The 12847-nt window shown below is 50.4% G+C and overlaps 2 protein-coding genes across 2 annotated transcripts in view; one reads left to right on the top strand and one right to left on the bottom strand.

Annotated features, from left to right (window-relative positions):
- The window catches only part of AATF (apoptosis antagonizing transcription factor), a 41307-nt gene extending 32558 nt beyond the window's left edge, over window positions 1-8749 (top strand). The window contains exon 12 of the mRNA XM_083875049.1: window positions 4948-8749. Coding sequence (XP_083731175.1) covers window positions 4948-5011 — 64 coding nt within the window. The 3' untranslated portion in view covers window positions 5012-8749. The remainder of the gene's footprint in view (window positions 1-4947) is intronic.
- A 1270-nt stretch (window positions 8750-10019) lies between these two features.
- Window positions 10020-12847, bottom strand: part of ACACA (acetyl-CoA carboxylase alpha) — a 103141-nt gene continuing 100313 nt past the window's right edge. Inside the window, exons 53-54 of the mRNA XM_083875298.1 lie at window positions 10957-11093; window positions 10020-10797 (exon numbers count right to left, since the gene is read on the bottom strand). Of these exons, the coding sequence (XP_083731424.1) occupies window positions 10671-10797; window positions 10957-11093 (264 nt within the window). The 3' untranslated portion in view covers window positions 10020-10670. The remainder of the gene's footprint in view (window positions 10798-10956; window positions 11094-12847) is intronic.

The raw sequence follows: 12847 nt of genomic DNA, 5'->3' as shown, positions 1-12847 counted from the left end.
CTTCTGTGCCTTCAGCTGCCACTCTGAACTGTCACCCAGCTGGTGGCTCTGGGCTGGAATCATCGTGTCCCCACCGCTGATGTTTGACATCCCTGGCAAAAAGACAGGAGCCTCTGGTATGGAAATTTTTCCTCTTAAAGGAGGGGGAAAAAAAAAATAACCTGTTAAGGGCTGCGAGATGATTTGTCGTTTTTCCTTTGCGAGACAATTTGTCTTCTCCTGCATCAAATCTGTTATAAAACAGGCAAGCTGTGAAGGAGGGAAATCGTCCTCGGAATATGAGGAGCACAAAGAATGGTTCCCTGTGCACAGGGCACTTGCCAGCAGCCTCCCAGAGCCTGCCCTGCTCAAACAGCCATCCCAAAACAGCAGCATTTGATGGATTTCCTGGGGAAATCGGAGCTGCTGGAACAGTGGAGCAGCCTGGAGATGCCTCTCTGCATCTTCTGTGCTTTGTGCTGCAAAATGGGACCAAAACCAGGATGAGAGAGGTTCCACCTCTGCTCCACATCTGTGTCCTGAGCTCAGGGCTGCAGGAAAGTCATGCAGGACACCAGGGACAGGCTGGAATTCCAGATGGGGATTTACAGCTGGGGGAAGGAGGAGGAATAAATCCCATTTTCTGTAGGTTGGTTTGTGCCTCAGCAAATGGATCCTCGTTAGGGAGGAGGAATTTGCATCCTTTATGACCCATCCAGGCTGCTGGAGGGGAATGTTGGAATTGGTGGCAGGGCTGAACCCCAGGGCTGGTCGTGGGGACAGTGCCTTGTGCTCCATCTCTCTGCTGTCCCCCGGATGTGCCCTGTGCCTTTGTTTGGGGCCAGGACCAGCCTTCTGAAATATTTATAAACCCTGTGCCTGCTCTCAGGGGACAGGCCAGGGGTCACTTGTCACCTCCTGTAATTTAAAGCCGTGGGGCTAAAAGTGTCTGCAGGGGCACAAAGGACCCAATCCTGACCTGCCTGGGAGGGAGGGAATTGCAGGAGCCCTGGGTGGGCCATGGGGGCTCTGGATAAGGGATTTATGGCTGGAATTTTGGGGAAGAGGGTGAGTGCCACCTCCTGGGGCTGCAGCAGCCCCTTGAAGCCCATCCCAGTGATCCCAGCTGGGGATGCTGCAGCAGGGAATGGGCACAGCACATCCCTCCTGGCTTTAGGGTTTGTTTGGTTTTGTTTTGGTTCAGCCTTTGGGTAGAAACTGGGAATAAATGTTGTTCAGCCTGTTTTTCCTTCCTGGTGTGGAGCAGCAATAGCTGGGATTTGGAATGGGGTAAAATCCACTGGGCACTGAGCTCACCTGGAATTCCTCTTCCTTTCATTCAATTTTTTAAGAGAAATACTCATTTTTTATTGAGAAATGTAAGGCTTCAGCTTTGTTGTGTCTTCCTGGTACCTGCTCTGCTTGCTGGGCACTTTAATCTGAATTTCACACCACTGGGCAAAACATTTCACAGAATATTCCAGAGCTGGAGGAGACCCAGATGGGTTTATCCAGTCCAATTCTTCAGTGAATGATCCATCCATGGATTGAACCCCCAGATTTGGTGTGACCAGCTGAGCCAGTCTGGTACAGACAGAAACTTTTCCAAGGAAATCATCGGCCAACTTCAGTTTCCACGGGTGTTTGTGTTCCATCTTCTTCTCCAGTTTTTTGTGAATTAAAAAATTCATAGTTCCCAGTGGAGGATGGCAGTAGGAATGGGGGATATACTCATTTCAGTTCTGCTTGTGGCATATTCTAAATTATCTTCTCTTTTTTTGGGTGGTAGAAGAAGAGAAGAAGTAAAAGGTACTTGGGAAAAGGCAGAGAAATTGCTTGGAGGGTATTTTTACTAAAGAGCTCAGCAGTGACTGGAGCACTGTTGCTATTTTAATAAAAAACCCACCCCCTAGAAACTGAATTTTCCTCCTTAATATTGTTCTTCTAGTGGTTTACAGAACTATATTTTTTTTAAAAAAATAAATAATTGTACAGAAAAAGTAATTACACAGCACTGGCTGTTCCCTCCCATGTGCAGGCACAGATTTGGTTCCCCCTTGGAATTTTCGAATTTTTTGGTGCTGCTCCAGGGGAGGCAGAGGAGATTCCTGAGGATCTGCTGAGAGCTTTTTTTTTTTTTTTTTTTTGTCATTTCTATTTTGATGCTTCACAGAGATTTCTGAAACATGCTGCAGCTATTAATATTCACCCAGGGCACTCCTTTTTTTTTCTCTCTGTTGTGCCTATAAAATATCTGTAGTAGCAACAACACCTGGGATTTGGAGGGGAAATAACCACTCTCACCACCTGGACTGGCTGTAGATGCTTTTATTTAATTTTTAACAAGAATATTGTTGACCTGGAAGGAGCAGTGTCCATGTGGGGAGGTTCCAGGTGCCATCCCCTGCCTCTGGAAGAGATGCATAAATAATTAAACCAAGGCACTTACACACACATGTTTTATGGCAAATGGCTCTGTGGTTCCCTGATCATTTTTTTTTTTCCAGAAACAGGTTTTTATGGTAATACAGTAAAAATATTAAATTAGAAAATGCCTCACTAAGGGTGATAAAACCTTACTACAGTGGAAAGAGGTAATTATCCCCTCTACAGCCTAAATGACAGTTTAAAAGAAATAAAAATGTTAGTGCTCATTACTTGCTTTTGTGGGTTGCAATAAAGGGTAAGTTAAATTTTAATTCAGGGAAGACCCCTGTATCGACCTGCTGTGGCTGGACCTGAGGTGGAAATGCTTTTAATTACCTGCCCAGGTTATTCCTCAGCCTGCACAACCTCCTTGTGCTAAAGTCACCTTTCTTTCCCCCAGCTCCAGATACCACTGGCTGTCTCAACCCACTGGCTCAAGTCTTGATGTTTAATATCTGTGGGTGGAGGAGAGAAATTTTTATATTTTTTTAACAAAAAAAAAAAAAAACCAAGTTCATTATGCATAGCCTTAAGGGGGCTGAAAGTATTAAAATCTGCACTTACCCTGGTGAATTGAAACACAGACAAGGTTAAACCTGGAGGATTGATGAGTTTTACTCTCTGCATGGTTAAATCCTGCTGAGGAAAAGAAAAGGGAGCTTGGCTGATGAGGAGAGTGGGGTGAAAAAAAAAAGGTTATTTTATATTTTCTTTTCAGGGTGAAATATTTGCCCTGTTTTGGGGGTGCTGGGGTTGCCTGATTTCTCTCTGCCAGGCTGTGTCCTTTATCCAGATAAAATCCACTGGGATTTTACTCCATCCCATTCCTTTTGCCATTCCTGGGAGGACGAGGGAATCCCCCTGACCCCAAAACCTGGAGTTTCCATGTCACACAGCCTTGTCAGTGCTCTGCCAGCAAAGACAAATTCTTCCCTGAAATCTCCCCGGGCCCTGCTTGCTTGAAAAATGGCTGTTTATTTAAAAATCTGTGGGGTTGGAGCAAATTCAGCATCGATCCCTGAACTCCTGCACCCACAGGAGAGCCTCAAACCCACAAAAAACAGACAAAAAAACCTGAATAATTCTCCCCCAGTGAGAAAGGCTAAGGCAGGCTGCAGAGCATCATTTTTGGGGTTCAGCTGCTCATGGGCAGCTTTGGTCTCTCTGAATAATTCCCATGGGGTTCCCCAGAATGTGCAAAATGTTGCATTTGAGCTCCCTCACATTCCTGGGATGGAAAAAATAAGTGAATGTGGAAGAGAGAAGGGTCCAGAGAGCCTGGAGAGGGGAGCAAGGCCCCTCTGGATTTTCCCAAATGCCTTTAGGGTGGTTTTTGAGGAAGGTTTGGGACAAACCCTTGTCCATCCATCTTGCACTGCTGGCACTGAGACTGACCCTTCCTTTCCCTTCCTTTCCCTTCCTTTCCCTTCCTTTCCCTTCCTTTCCCTTCCTTTCCCTTCCTTTCCCTTCCTTTCCCTTCCTTTCCCTTCCTTTCCCTTCCTTTCCCTTCCTTTCCCTTCCTTTCCCTTCCTTTCCCTTCCTTTCCCTTCCTTTCCCTTCCTTTCCCTTCCTTTCCCTTCCTTTCCCTTCCTTTCCCTTCCTTTCCCTTCCTTTCCCTTCCTTTCCCTTCCTTTCCCTTCCTTTCCCTTCCTTTCCCTTCCTTTCCCTTCCTTTCCCTTCCTTTCCCTTCCTTTCCCTTCCTTTCCCTTCCTTTCCCTTCCTTTCCCTTCCTTTCCCTTCCTTTCCCTTCCTTTCCCTTCCTTTCCCTTCCTACCCAAATATTTCTGTGCTTGGAATGGAAAATCCCATAAATCCCATCTGTGTACCCAGCACTCCCCTCCACGTGTGCAGCCTTTAGGAACTGCAGAGAAAATCCATCTCTTCCCCTGCTTTTCCCTCCCTCCATGCCCAGAAATGCCTGGTTTTTTAAGAATCCCTCCTTTCCCCCAGCTCCTCTTCTCTGGTTCTAAAATTAAAGATAAATAACACCAGCCCACTTTTCTTTTTTTATTCTTTTTTTATTCTTTTTTTTATTCTTTTTTTATTCTTTTTTTAAGGGAAATTTGCTCCTGTTATCAGAATTGCTGCACATGGGACATTAATTGGAATCTTGTTGCTGGGTCATTTTCATTGTTTTTCAAGTACTGTCCAAGAAAATGTATGAAAACTAAATTACAGCCCCACGTTTGGCTGTGTGATTGAATCCTCCTCACGGCCCCGTACATCCTATTAAAATATTCAATCTTGTTTTTCTTACTTGAAGAGCCTGTCTGTAAAGGGCAAACTTATAGAAACCCTCATTCTCTGGAGATCCAATATCCAGCCAGGCTGGAATATTTCCATATTTCTGTCCTGCCTGGGATTGGGCTCACACAAGTTCCCCCTCCCCTCTCTGCCTGTATTTATTAATAAAGACTCTCAAATGTATTTTTAATTACATGAGGCCTTTCCTATTGAAGGAGAGGAGGGTTTGTGACAGCTTTTTGCTTTCATTTTGACCTTGAGAAGTAACTTTTTCCCTCTGCACCTTTTCCCCCCCAGGACGGAGCTTTATCGGTCGCTGTTTGGGAAAGTCACGAATGGAGAAGAAGCAGAGCAGAATTAGGACCTGGGATTGAGCTCCTGGTGCTTTCTCCCAGCTGGTTCTGCCCCCAGGAGCTGAGCCAACTCTCCTCAGCCTCTGGTTTGTCCCTAAAATCCTCCCTGGAGGAGCATCAAGCCTAAATCAGAGCCTGAACACCCCCCCTGTCCAGCCTGAAATGCTTCCTCCCAAAGACAATCCATTTTTAACTATTCCTTTTCAATTCCTGACCTTGATTTTTGCAGCCTGGGCACAGTGTGGGGGGGAGGGACACAATCCAGCCCCCCCTGCAGCTGGGCCCCCCATGGTTGGGTTAAAACCTCAGAGATTTGGGGGCTGGGGGGGAGTTCAGTGCCCTGTTCTGGTGCTTGGCTGCATATCGAGAGTGTGTGACTTCATTCTTCACCAGTCAAGAGGATTTAAATGTCATTTCCATAATTAACACGGCCTTAAAACAGAGGAAAGGTGCTCCTGGTGCAGGCTCCAGAGCTCCCAGGTGACATTCTGCTTGTTGAACACACACAGGGACATTTGCTGACCCTGACTCTGGGATGTGCCAGGATTTTGCTGCTGTGGGAAGATCCTGGGGACTCCTCCAGCCCAGCCCTGCTCCTGCACACTCAGGTTTTTTTCCAGAGTGTCTCCAGCAAGGCTGTGACAGCCCGGGCAGGATTCCAGCACAGCACAGAGGTGACTCCTCTCAGGGGTTTGCAGTAAATCCCCATAAAGGGAATTTGGGATCTGCCCTGATCAATCAGAAATGGGGTTTGTCTGGTGTCACTGGTTTGTCCCACAGAGTTTTTCTGGCCCTGGCTGGGGTTTGGGCTCTCCAAATGAAGAGTTTTGTGTGCAGGATCCCAGCAGGTCCCTCCCTGCCCTATGGGAACACCTCAGGTCTCCTGCAGGAAGCAAAACAAGGCCCAGGTGAGGATTGTCTGTGGGTGGAGCAGCTTTCAGGGGTGGATAAATCTCTGCTCCCTCACAGAGGAGCTGAGCTGCAGCTCCCAGGGATCGATTTTCCTGCCCTGCTCTCCCTCCCTGGCAGAAAAACACCCGGATTTCAGACCCCACTGATGAATTTATGGGATTTTAATGCCCCCACAGGGAACCAAGGGCTTTGGGCACAGGGAAAAGCTGATTTTTGTCACCTGTGCCAGGTGAGCAGCTTCAGTTCAGCTCAGCCCCAGCACAGAGGGGTTTCCCCATCTCTTGGGATAACATTTCCCATGGAAATTCCTGCCAGTGCCACGTCCTGTCCCCATCAGCCCGAGGTCCCCATCACCAGACAGGACCTGGTGGGAGCTCAGGTTTTGTCACCAACAGCACGAAACCCCCTGGATTTAACCCCTGCAGCTCCAGGAGTCACCACAGGCACTGAATCCCTCATTTCCTGTAGTTTTGGGCTTGTCCCAGCCCTGTCCCTGTCCCAGTCTGTGCCACCCTCCCCTGCCACCACCTCCAGTGTCCTCTGCAGCTCTCGCTGGGTTATTTTATTTTTTCCCCTATTCCCTTTCTGGCTGTAATGTTAAAAGGGTAATACGAAGCACTTTAAATGTGATAACTTCTCGCTGGTATTGTTTGAGGAGATAAGAGCCCGAGCTGCGCTAAAGCAGCGCTTTTGAAATTCATTTTATCAGTGTTTAAGCAGCCGCTTTTTTTCCATCCCCATCCCTGTCCCTGCCACCACCTGGGCCGGGGGACACGGAGACAGGAAGGAAAAAGGGCAGGGAAAGGAGCCTGATGTGGAGGAGCTGCAGGAAAAGCGTGAGGAGCAGCCTGGAGAGGCTCTGGTGATGGTGGTGGCACCTCCCAGAGCTTGGGGACAGCAGGGACAGGGTGTTCTGTACCTCAGCAGTGGCCCCAGGGTGGTGATGTCCATTCATGGACACCCAAAAAAACCCAAAGTGATTTCCACCAACTTTTCCTAATTCTGCCAATTAACAGCAAGTGACAGCAATCTTCCCTCTCCTTCCCCCCCCCCTCCAGAACTATATAGAATATTAATTCTTTATTAATTCATGATACAGCTGCTAATTAGCACCTCCACAAACGGGCATTGCACCTTAGCAAAACACTCAGAGGTGTTTTGGGGACTGGGGTGTGCAGAGGGAGGGACAGAGGGTTGTGTTAATCCTCTTCCCCCCCTCCACAGCGAAGAATTTCAACTTTCAGACAAACAACTTCATTTACAAGTGTGTCTCTAATTAGCTGCAGAATTAGTAAAGCAGAGTTTTCCCCCCATAGATCGGCCAAAGCCCCGGGGGAGGCTCTGGAATGGAGAGAATCGCATTTCCAATTATTTTGTTGAATTGCTAATTTAGTTATTGTGCCTGGCGTAATTGTGATGGGTATTGGGTGTGCAATTCAATTTGTTTTAAATATTTGTGGGAAGGCTGATCAGTAATGGAGCTGACCTATTTCATGGCCCAAATTGAGAGAAGAGACTAAAACAAAAAAACAGCTACAAAGCCCCAGTTTGTCTCAGTTTTTATTTTGATGTCTCTCATCCCTCTTAAGACTGTTGATGCAACAAAAGGTTTACATTAAAAGATGATGGCACTTTGATCTTGGGCTTTGGAGAGCTTTACAGCTTTGGTACGTCTTTTCTTGGCATTTTAATGTGGAGATATTTTAGGCTAAAGAGTTTTAAATGTGATGCTGGAGTTCAGTAAGGTCTGTCCTCTTACCACCTCTTAAATTTTAACTATCGTGATTCTGGTTTGAGAAACCTGAAAAAATCTGAAACCTGAAAAATTAACTGCTGGTATTGGCTGTGGTGGTTCAGGTGGGCAAATTTCCATCTCAGCTGGAGGTGTGGAGAGCTCCAAAGGGTGTTTGTGGATCAGCTCCCAGGGACATCCTTTGGCCAAAGCCCTGGTGGGCCCTTCCCTGCAGGTTCCTACTGACCAGGACACAGGATGAGGCTGGAAAAGGTCCCCAAGATCTTCCAGTTCAACCATCCCTTGCCCACATAACAGCCCTGGGAAGAGGGGCTTGATGTCCCAGCTCAGCAGCACTCACTGGGGTTTGGGGGTTTATTCCTGTCTGTGCCATTCACTGTGAGGTTAAAGATGCCAATAAATGCTGCAGGATGGGAATGGGGAATGGGCACCACCAGGTTTGGGGGCAATGGGGACCTGGAGGGGTCCCACAGAACCCTGGCCTGGCCTCGAGCAAAGCTCAGCTCCCCCAGGACAGGGAGTGACAGATTCCACTCACAGAGCTGTAATTCATTCTTTTTATTAAAAGAAAATTGAGGTAAGTGAAATACTTCAGCACCAGCGAGAACCGTTCGTACCCAGGGGGGGTTTCCTCACCCTGCCCCACCCAGTGACCCCACACACACCTGGGGACAGCTCAGGTGCTGCTGCCACAGGGCCCCAGACCCCCAGGGCCAGTGCCAGACCCCGATATCACCCAACAGATTTATTTTTTCACCCCCAAATTCAGCGCGGTCTGAGGTGGTGCTGTAACACTGACATGGGGCAGAGTGAGCAGGGGGACACTTCCCATTGCACCTGCAGATGTCCTGGGTGACACCAGCACAGGGTGGGGTGTCCTGGTGACAGGGAGGAGCCCCACAAGTCCCGGTCCTGCCTGGCTGACACATTCTCTGTCTGTGTGTCCTGCTGCAGCCCACCCTGGCCTAAGCAAAAGCGTCTTTGGGGCTTGTTCAGGGGGCTCTAGTGGAAAAAAAAATAATCTCTGAAATCAAATTAGGGTTCTTAACTATTAAGAAAAAAAAAAAGCAAGTCCTGCAGGTGGCAGGGGAGCAGCGACCCCGGGCTGGCACCTCCAGTCACTGGCACCACAGGCAGAAGGGCTGCATTGCACTTCAGGAGGGAACGAGGAGAGGTGAGAGGCACTGGCAGCATCATTGATTTATAATAATTCTCTGGTAAGAACAGCCCTTCTGATGTACCGTCCTTCTGACACACAGCCCGTCCTGCTGTGCTAAAGGAGGGGCTGTGAAATCCGAAATCCTTCCAGGACCGTCATTGGTGAGCCCGGGCCCAGCTCCATAACCCGAGCTGTGTGTGAGGGGTGGGCTGTGCTTCCCTCCAGCACTTGAAGCTTCTCTGAGCTTTTGGTACATAAAAAACGTGTAGGAAAAAGTTGGAAGGGACCTTCCTGCACTTACCTGCCACCCAAATCTTCACGGCTTTTGGAATGAGATACCAAACCCAACATTATTTTCACATTCCCAGGTAAGAGCAGCCCCTCCCCAGCCAAGCACAGGCAGCTCTGGGGCAGGGCAGGATGATGGAGACAAGCTCTCCTCAGATCCTCACACTGAGATTTCCAACCCCACTGAGGGATTTGGCTCTGTCCTTTCTCCTCCCTGACCTCAGCTGCCTGGATCTGCCTCCTGCTGCCCCCAGGGAAGGGATGAGCACTTTTACACCGAGGACACACAGTGGGGCTGCCCCACCCCGTTATCCCTGAGAGCACCAGGGAAGGGGAGAGCAGAAATGCTGAGCAGCTGCACTTTGGTCTCTTGTACCTCCTCCCAGAAGGGCCTTTCACACAATTCACAGCCTGTTCTAAAGGAATTGGGCACAAAGGCAAAGCCGGGGGGGGGTTCAGCCCCCAAAATCCTGCCCCCCCCCAAAAAAAAACCTTCACAGCCCTGGGGAGCCTCCTGGGGGCACGGGGACAGCCCTGGCCACAGCAGCTCAAGGCTTTTCCTCTACCTACGAGACAAGACAGACGTGGGGACACACACAAATCAAATCACCACTGACAGAGAGGGTGACAACAGGAATCACCAGTGACAGAGCCAGGGGCTGCGGAGGGGACAGGGAGACATTGGCACTTGTCAGCACAGAGCTGCTGCTGCTGGGCACGGGGCAGGACAGGGGGGCAGGGTGGCCCTGCAGGGACAGGGGTGTCCTGGGAAGGTCAGGGGTGACCCTACAAGGACAGGGGTGTCCTGGGAAGGTCAGGGGTGACCCTGCAGGGACAGGGGTGTCCTGGGAAGGTCAGGGGTGACCCTACAAGGACAGGGGTGTCTCGGGAAGGTCAGGGGTGTCCCTGCAAGGACAGGGGTGTCCCTGCAAGGACTGGGGTGTCCCTACAAGGACAGAGGCATCCCTGCAAGGACTGGGGTCTCCTGGGAAGGACAGAGGTGTCCCTGCCAGAGCAGAGGTGTCCCTGGAAGGACAGGGGTGTCCCTGCAAGGACAAGGGTGTCCCTGAAGGACAGGGGTGTTCCTAGAAGGTCAGGGGTGTCCCTGCAAGGACAGGGGTATCTAGAAAGACAGGGGTGTCCTTGCAAGGACAGGGGTGTCTCTGCAAGGACAGAGGTGTCCCAGGAAGGACAGGGGTGTCCTGGGGAAGGAGAGGGTTATCTCTGGAAGGGACAGGGGTGTCCCTGCAGGGCCCTGCCACACCAAGGCCTCACGGTACCGGAGCACCCAGCCCCGCTCCGTTCAATAAATAAGGGCCAGGAGGACGGCGGGGACTCAGTTCCGCAGGCGCTTGTGTTGGTTTGTACATTTTCCTCGTGTCCCTTGGCCAAAGGACAAACAAGCTTCCTCTGGCTCAGTCCGATTTCATAAAAATAAAAACTGTCACTTGCAGCAGCGTTCCCTGAGCCTTTCCCGTGGCGGTGCAGACAAAGGGCAATTCCCAGTTCCCGGCTCCGGGCTCCTCCTGGCGGGCTGGGGGGGAACCCAGGCTCTTTACGTGGAAGAGGACGAGTCCACTGTGGAGAGGATCCTCACCACCTCGGCTCGCTGCGTGGGGGAGATGTGCTGGGTCATGTGCACGATGGAATCCATGGCAACCTCGGGGTTGGCCTGCACCAGGCTGTGGACAAGGACAGAGGTGATGGAGGCATCTCCCGAGCTTCCCACAGCTCCCAGTGGGGATTCAGGGGGTTGGAATGGAGGACACAGCCCTGGGAGCAGCTGAGAGTTTTCTCAGGACACTTCCCTGAGCCCACCCCTGTCCCTTCCCTGCCCTCACCTCCGGATCTGCTTCAGCACATAATCCCTGGAGATGTATTTGATGTTCTCGTCCACCACGGAGCGAACGCCCTCCTCCTCCGTCAGCTGCTTCTCCAGCCACTCCACCAGGTCCTTGTTGCTGTCCCACAGGTAGCCCTGCCAAAATGCCACAGCTCAGCCTGTGCCCCAGCCCTGCACACTCCCCTCATCCACCCCAGAGTCCCTGGAGTGGCACACCTGCCTGGGGATCCCCAAAAACACACACTGCCCTTTCCGGCTCCTGGAGTGGCAGCTGTGGGTGACACATCACCAAAAACACACCCAACAACCAGCACAAGCCCAAAGGTTAATTATTTCCTTTGCATCCTGCTATAAATGTGATGGAAGGAGGTGCTTGGTCGGTGCTGCAGGAAAGGAGCTGTCCCAAGATAAATCCCAGTTTTCCTGGTTATCAGCTCCCCCAAATTCTGGTGGAATGTGGCTGACCTGAGATCTGGGGGATCCAGCAGTGGGATCCCCTCCCTGGCTGCTCTGGGAATTCTCCCCTAAAATCATCAGGGGACCTGTGAGTCCCCATCACCTCCAGCCTGCCCCAGGGCCAAGCAGCTCCTTGGCCATGGCAGAGCATCTCAGAACCCTCAACCACAACCCCCTTTTTGCCTTTCACAAGATCATTTCACCTGATATTTGCTAGATAGTTGGCTGTGTAATAACTCAGGAGTGTGTGAGCCCCTAACAGCCTTCTCTCCTCTCCTCTCATTTTCTTTACAAATCATTTAAGAATCATTTTGTTAATGGTTTCCGGAAAAGCAAGTACTGCCATTAGCACTCATTCATATTTATGTCATTTTATTTGGGTAATTAAACACAAAGCTCCTCATTTAAAGGTGCACTATCCTTCTCTGTTATCACTAACCGAGTCAAAGGCAGAATGACAATGAGCTGGGGGCGGTGACACTGTGGTGGCACCTCCCTGAGCACCCCCTGCTGCTGCCAGCACCTGCCACACCTTGGGGACACACAACCAGGGAGCCACAGGGTCCTTTAGGGCTGGGAAAACCTCTGGGATCATCCAGTCCAACCATTCCCCCCCAGCACTGACCGTGTCCCCAAGTGCCACATCCACAGAGCTTTTAAATCCCTGCAGGGATGGGGACACAGCACTGCCCTGAGCTGGGCCAGGCTGGGCAGCCCTTTCCAGGGAGGAATTGCCCTTTCCAGGGTGGAAATTGTCCTTTCCATGGAGGGATTTCCCTTTCCAGGGAGGAATTTCCATTTCCAGGGAGGAATTGCCTTTTCCATGGAAGAATCTCCCTATCCATGGAAGAACTGCCCTTTTCATGGAGGAATTTAACCTTCCAGGGAGGAAATTGCCCTTTCCAGGGAGGGAATTGCCCTTTACAGAGAGAAATTTTCCCTTTCCATGGAGGAATTCTCCTTTCCAGGGAGGGAATTTCCCTTTCCAGGGAGGAATTGCCCTTTCCAGGGAGGAATTGCCCTTTCCAGGGAGGAATTTTCCCTTTCCAGGGGGAAATTTTCCTTTCCACAGAGGAATTTCCCTTTCCACAGAGGAATCTTCCCAATATCCCACCTGTTCTCCCCTGGCCCATCCTGAGGCCGTTCCCTGTCCTGCTGTCCCTGTCCCTGTCCGTCCCCTGCAGTGCAGAGGGGACACTTCCCTCTATCCCAGGCTGCTCCCAGCCCTGCCCAGCCTGGCCTTGGTCACTCCAGGGATCCAGGAGCATCCCCAGCTCCATTGGGAACCTCTTCCAGAGAGGAATTTTGTTCCCAGACTCCAGAGAAACCCCAGGATTATTTTATCCCCTTTCACACAACATCTCTGACTGTCTCAGCCCTGGCTGATGTCACTTCGAGATTTTGCTTATTTCATTGGGTTTTTTTTGGTTTTT

This window comes from Zosterops lateralis, assembly GCF_965231275.1.
Source record: "Zosterops lateralis genome assembly, chromosome: 19".
In the NCBI taxonomy this organism is placed as follows: domain Eukaryota; kingdom Metazoa; phylum Chordata; class Aves; order Passeriformes; family Zosteropidae; genus Zosterops; species Zosterops lateralis.
The sequence above is the reverse complement of the archived record's forward strand: the minus strand, read 5'-3'. Positions and strand labels throughout refer to the sequence as shown.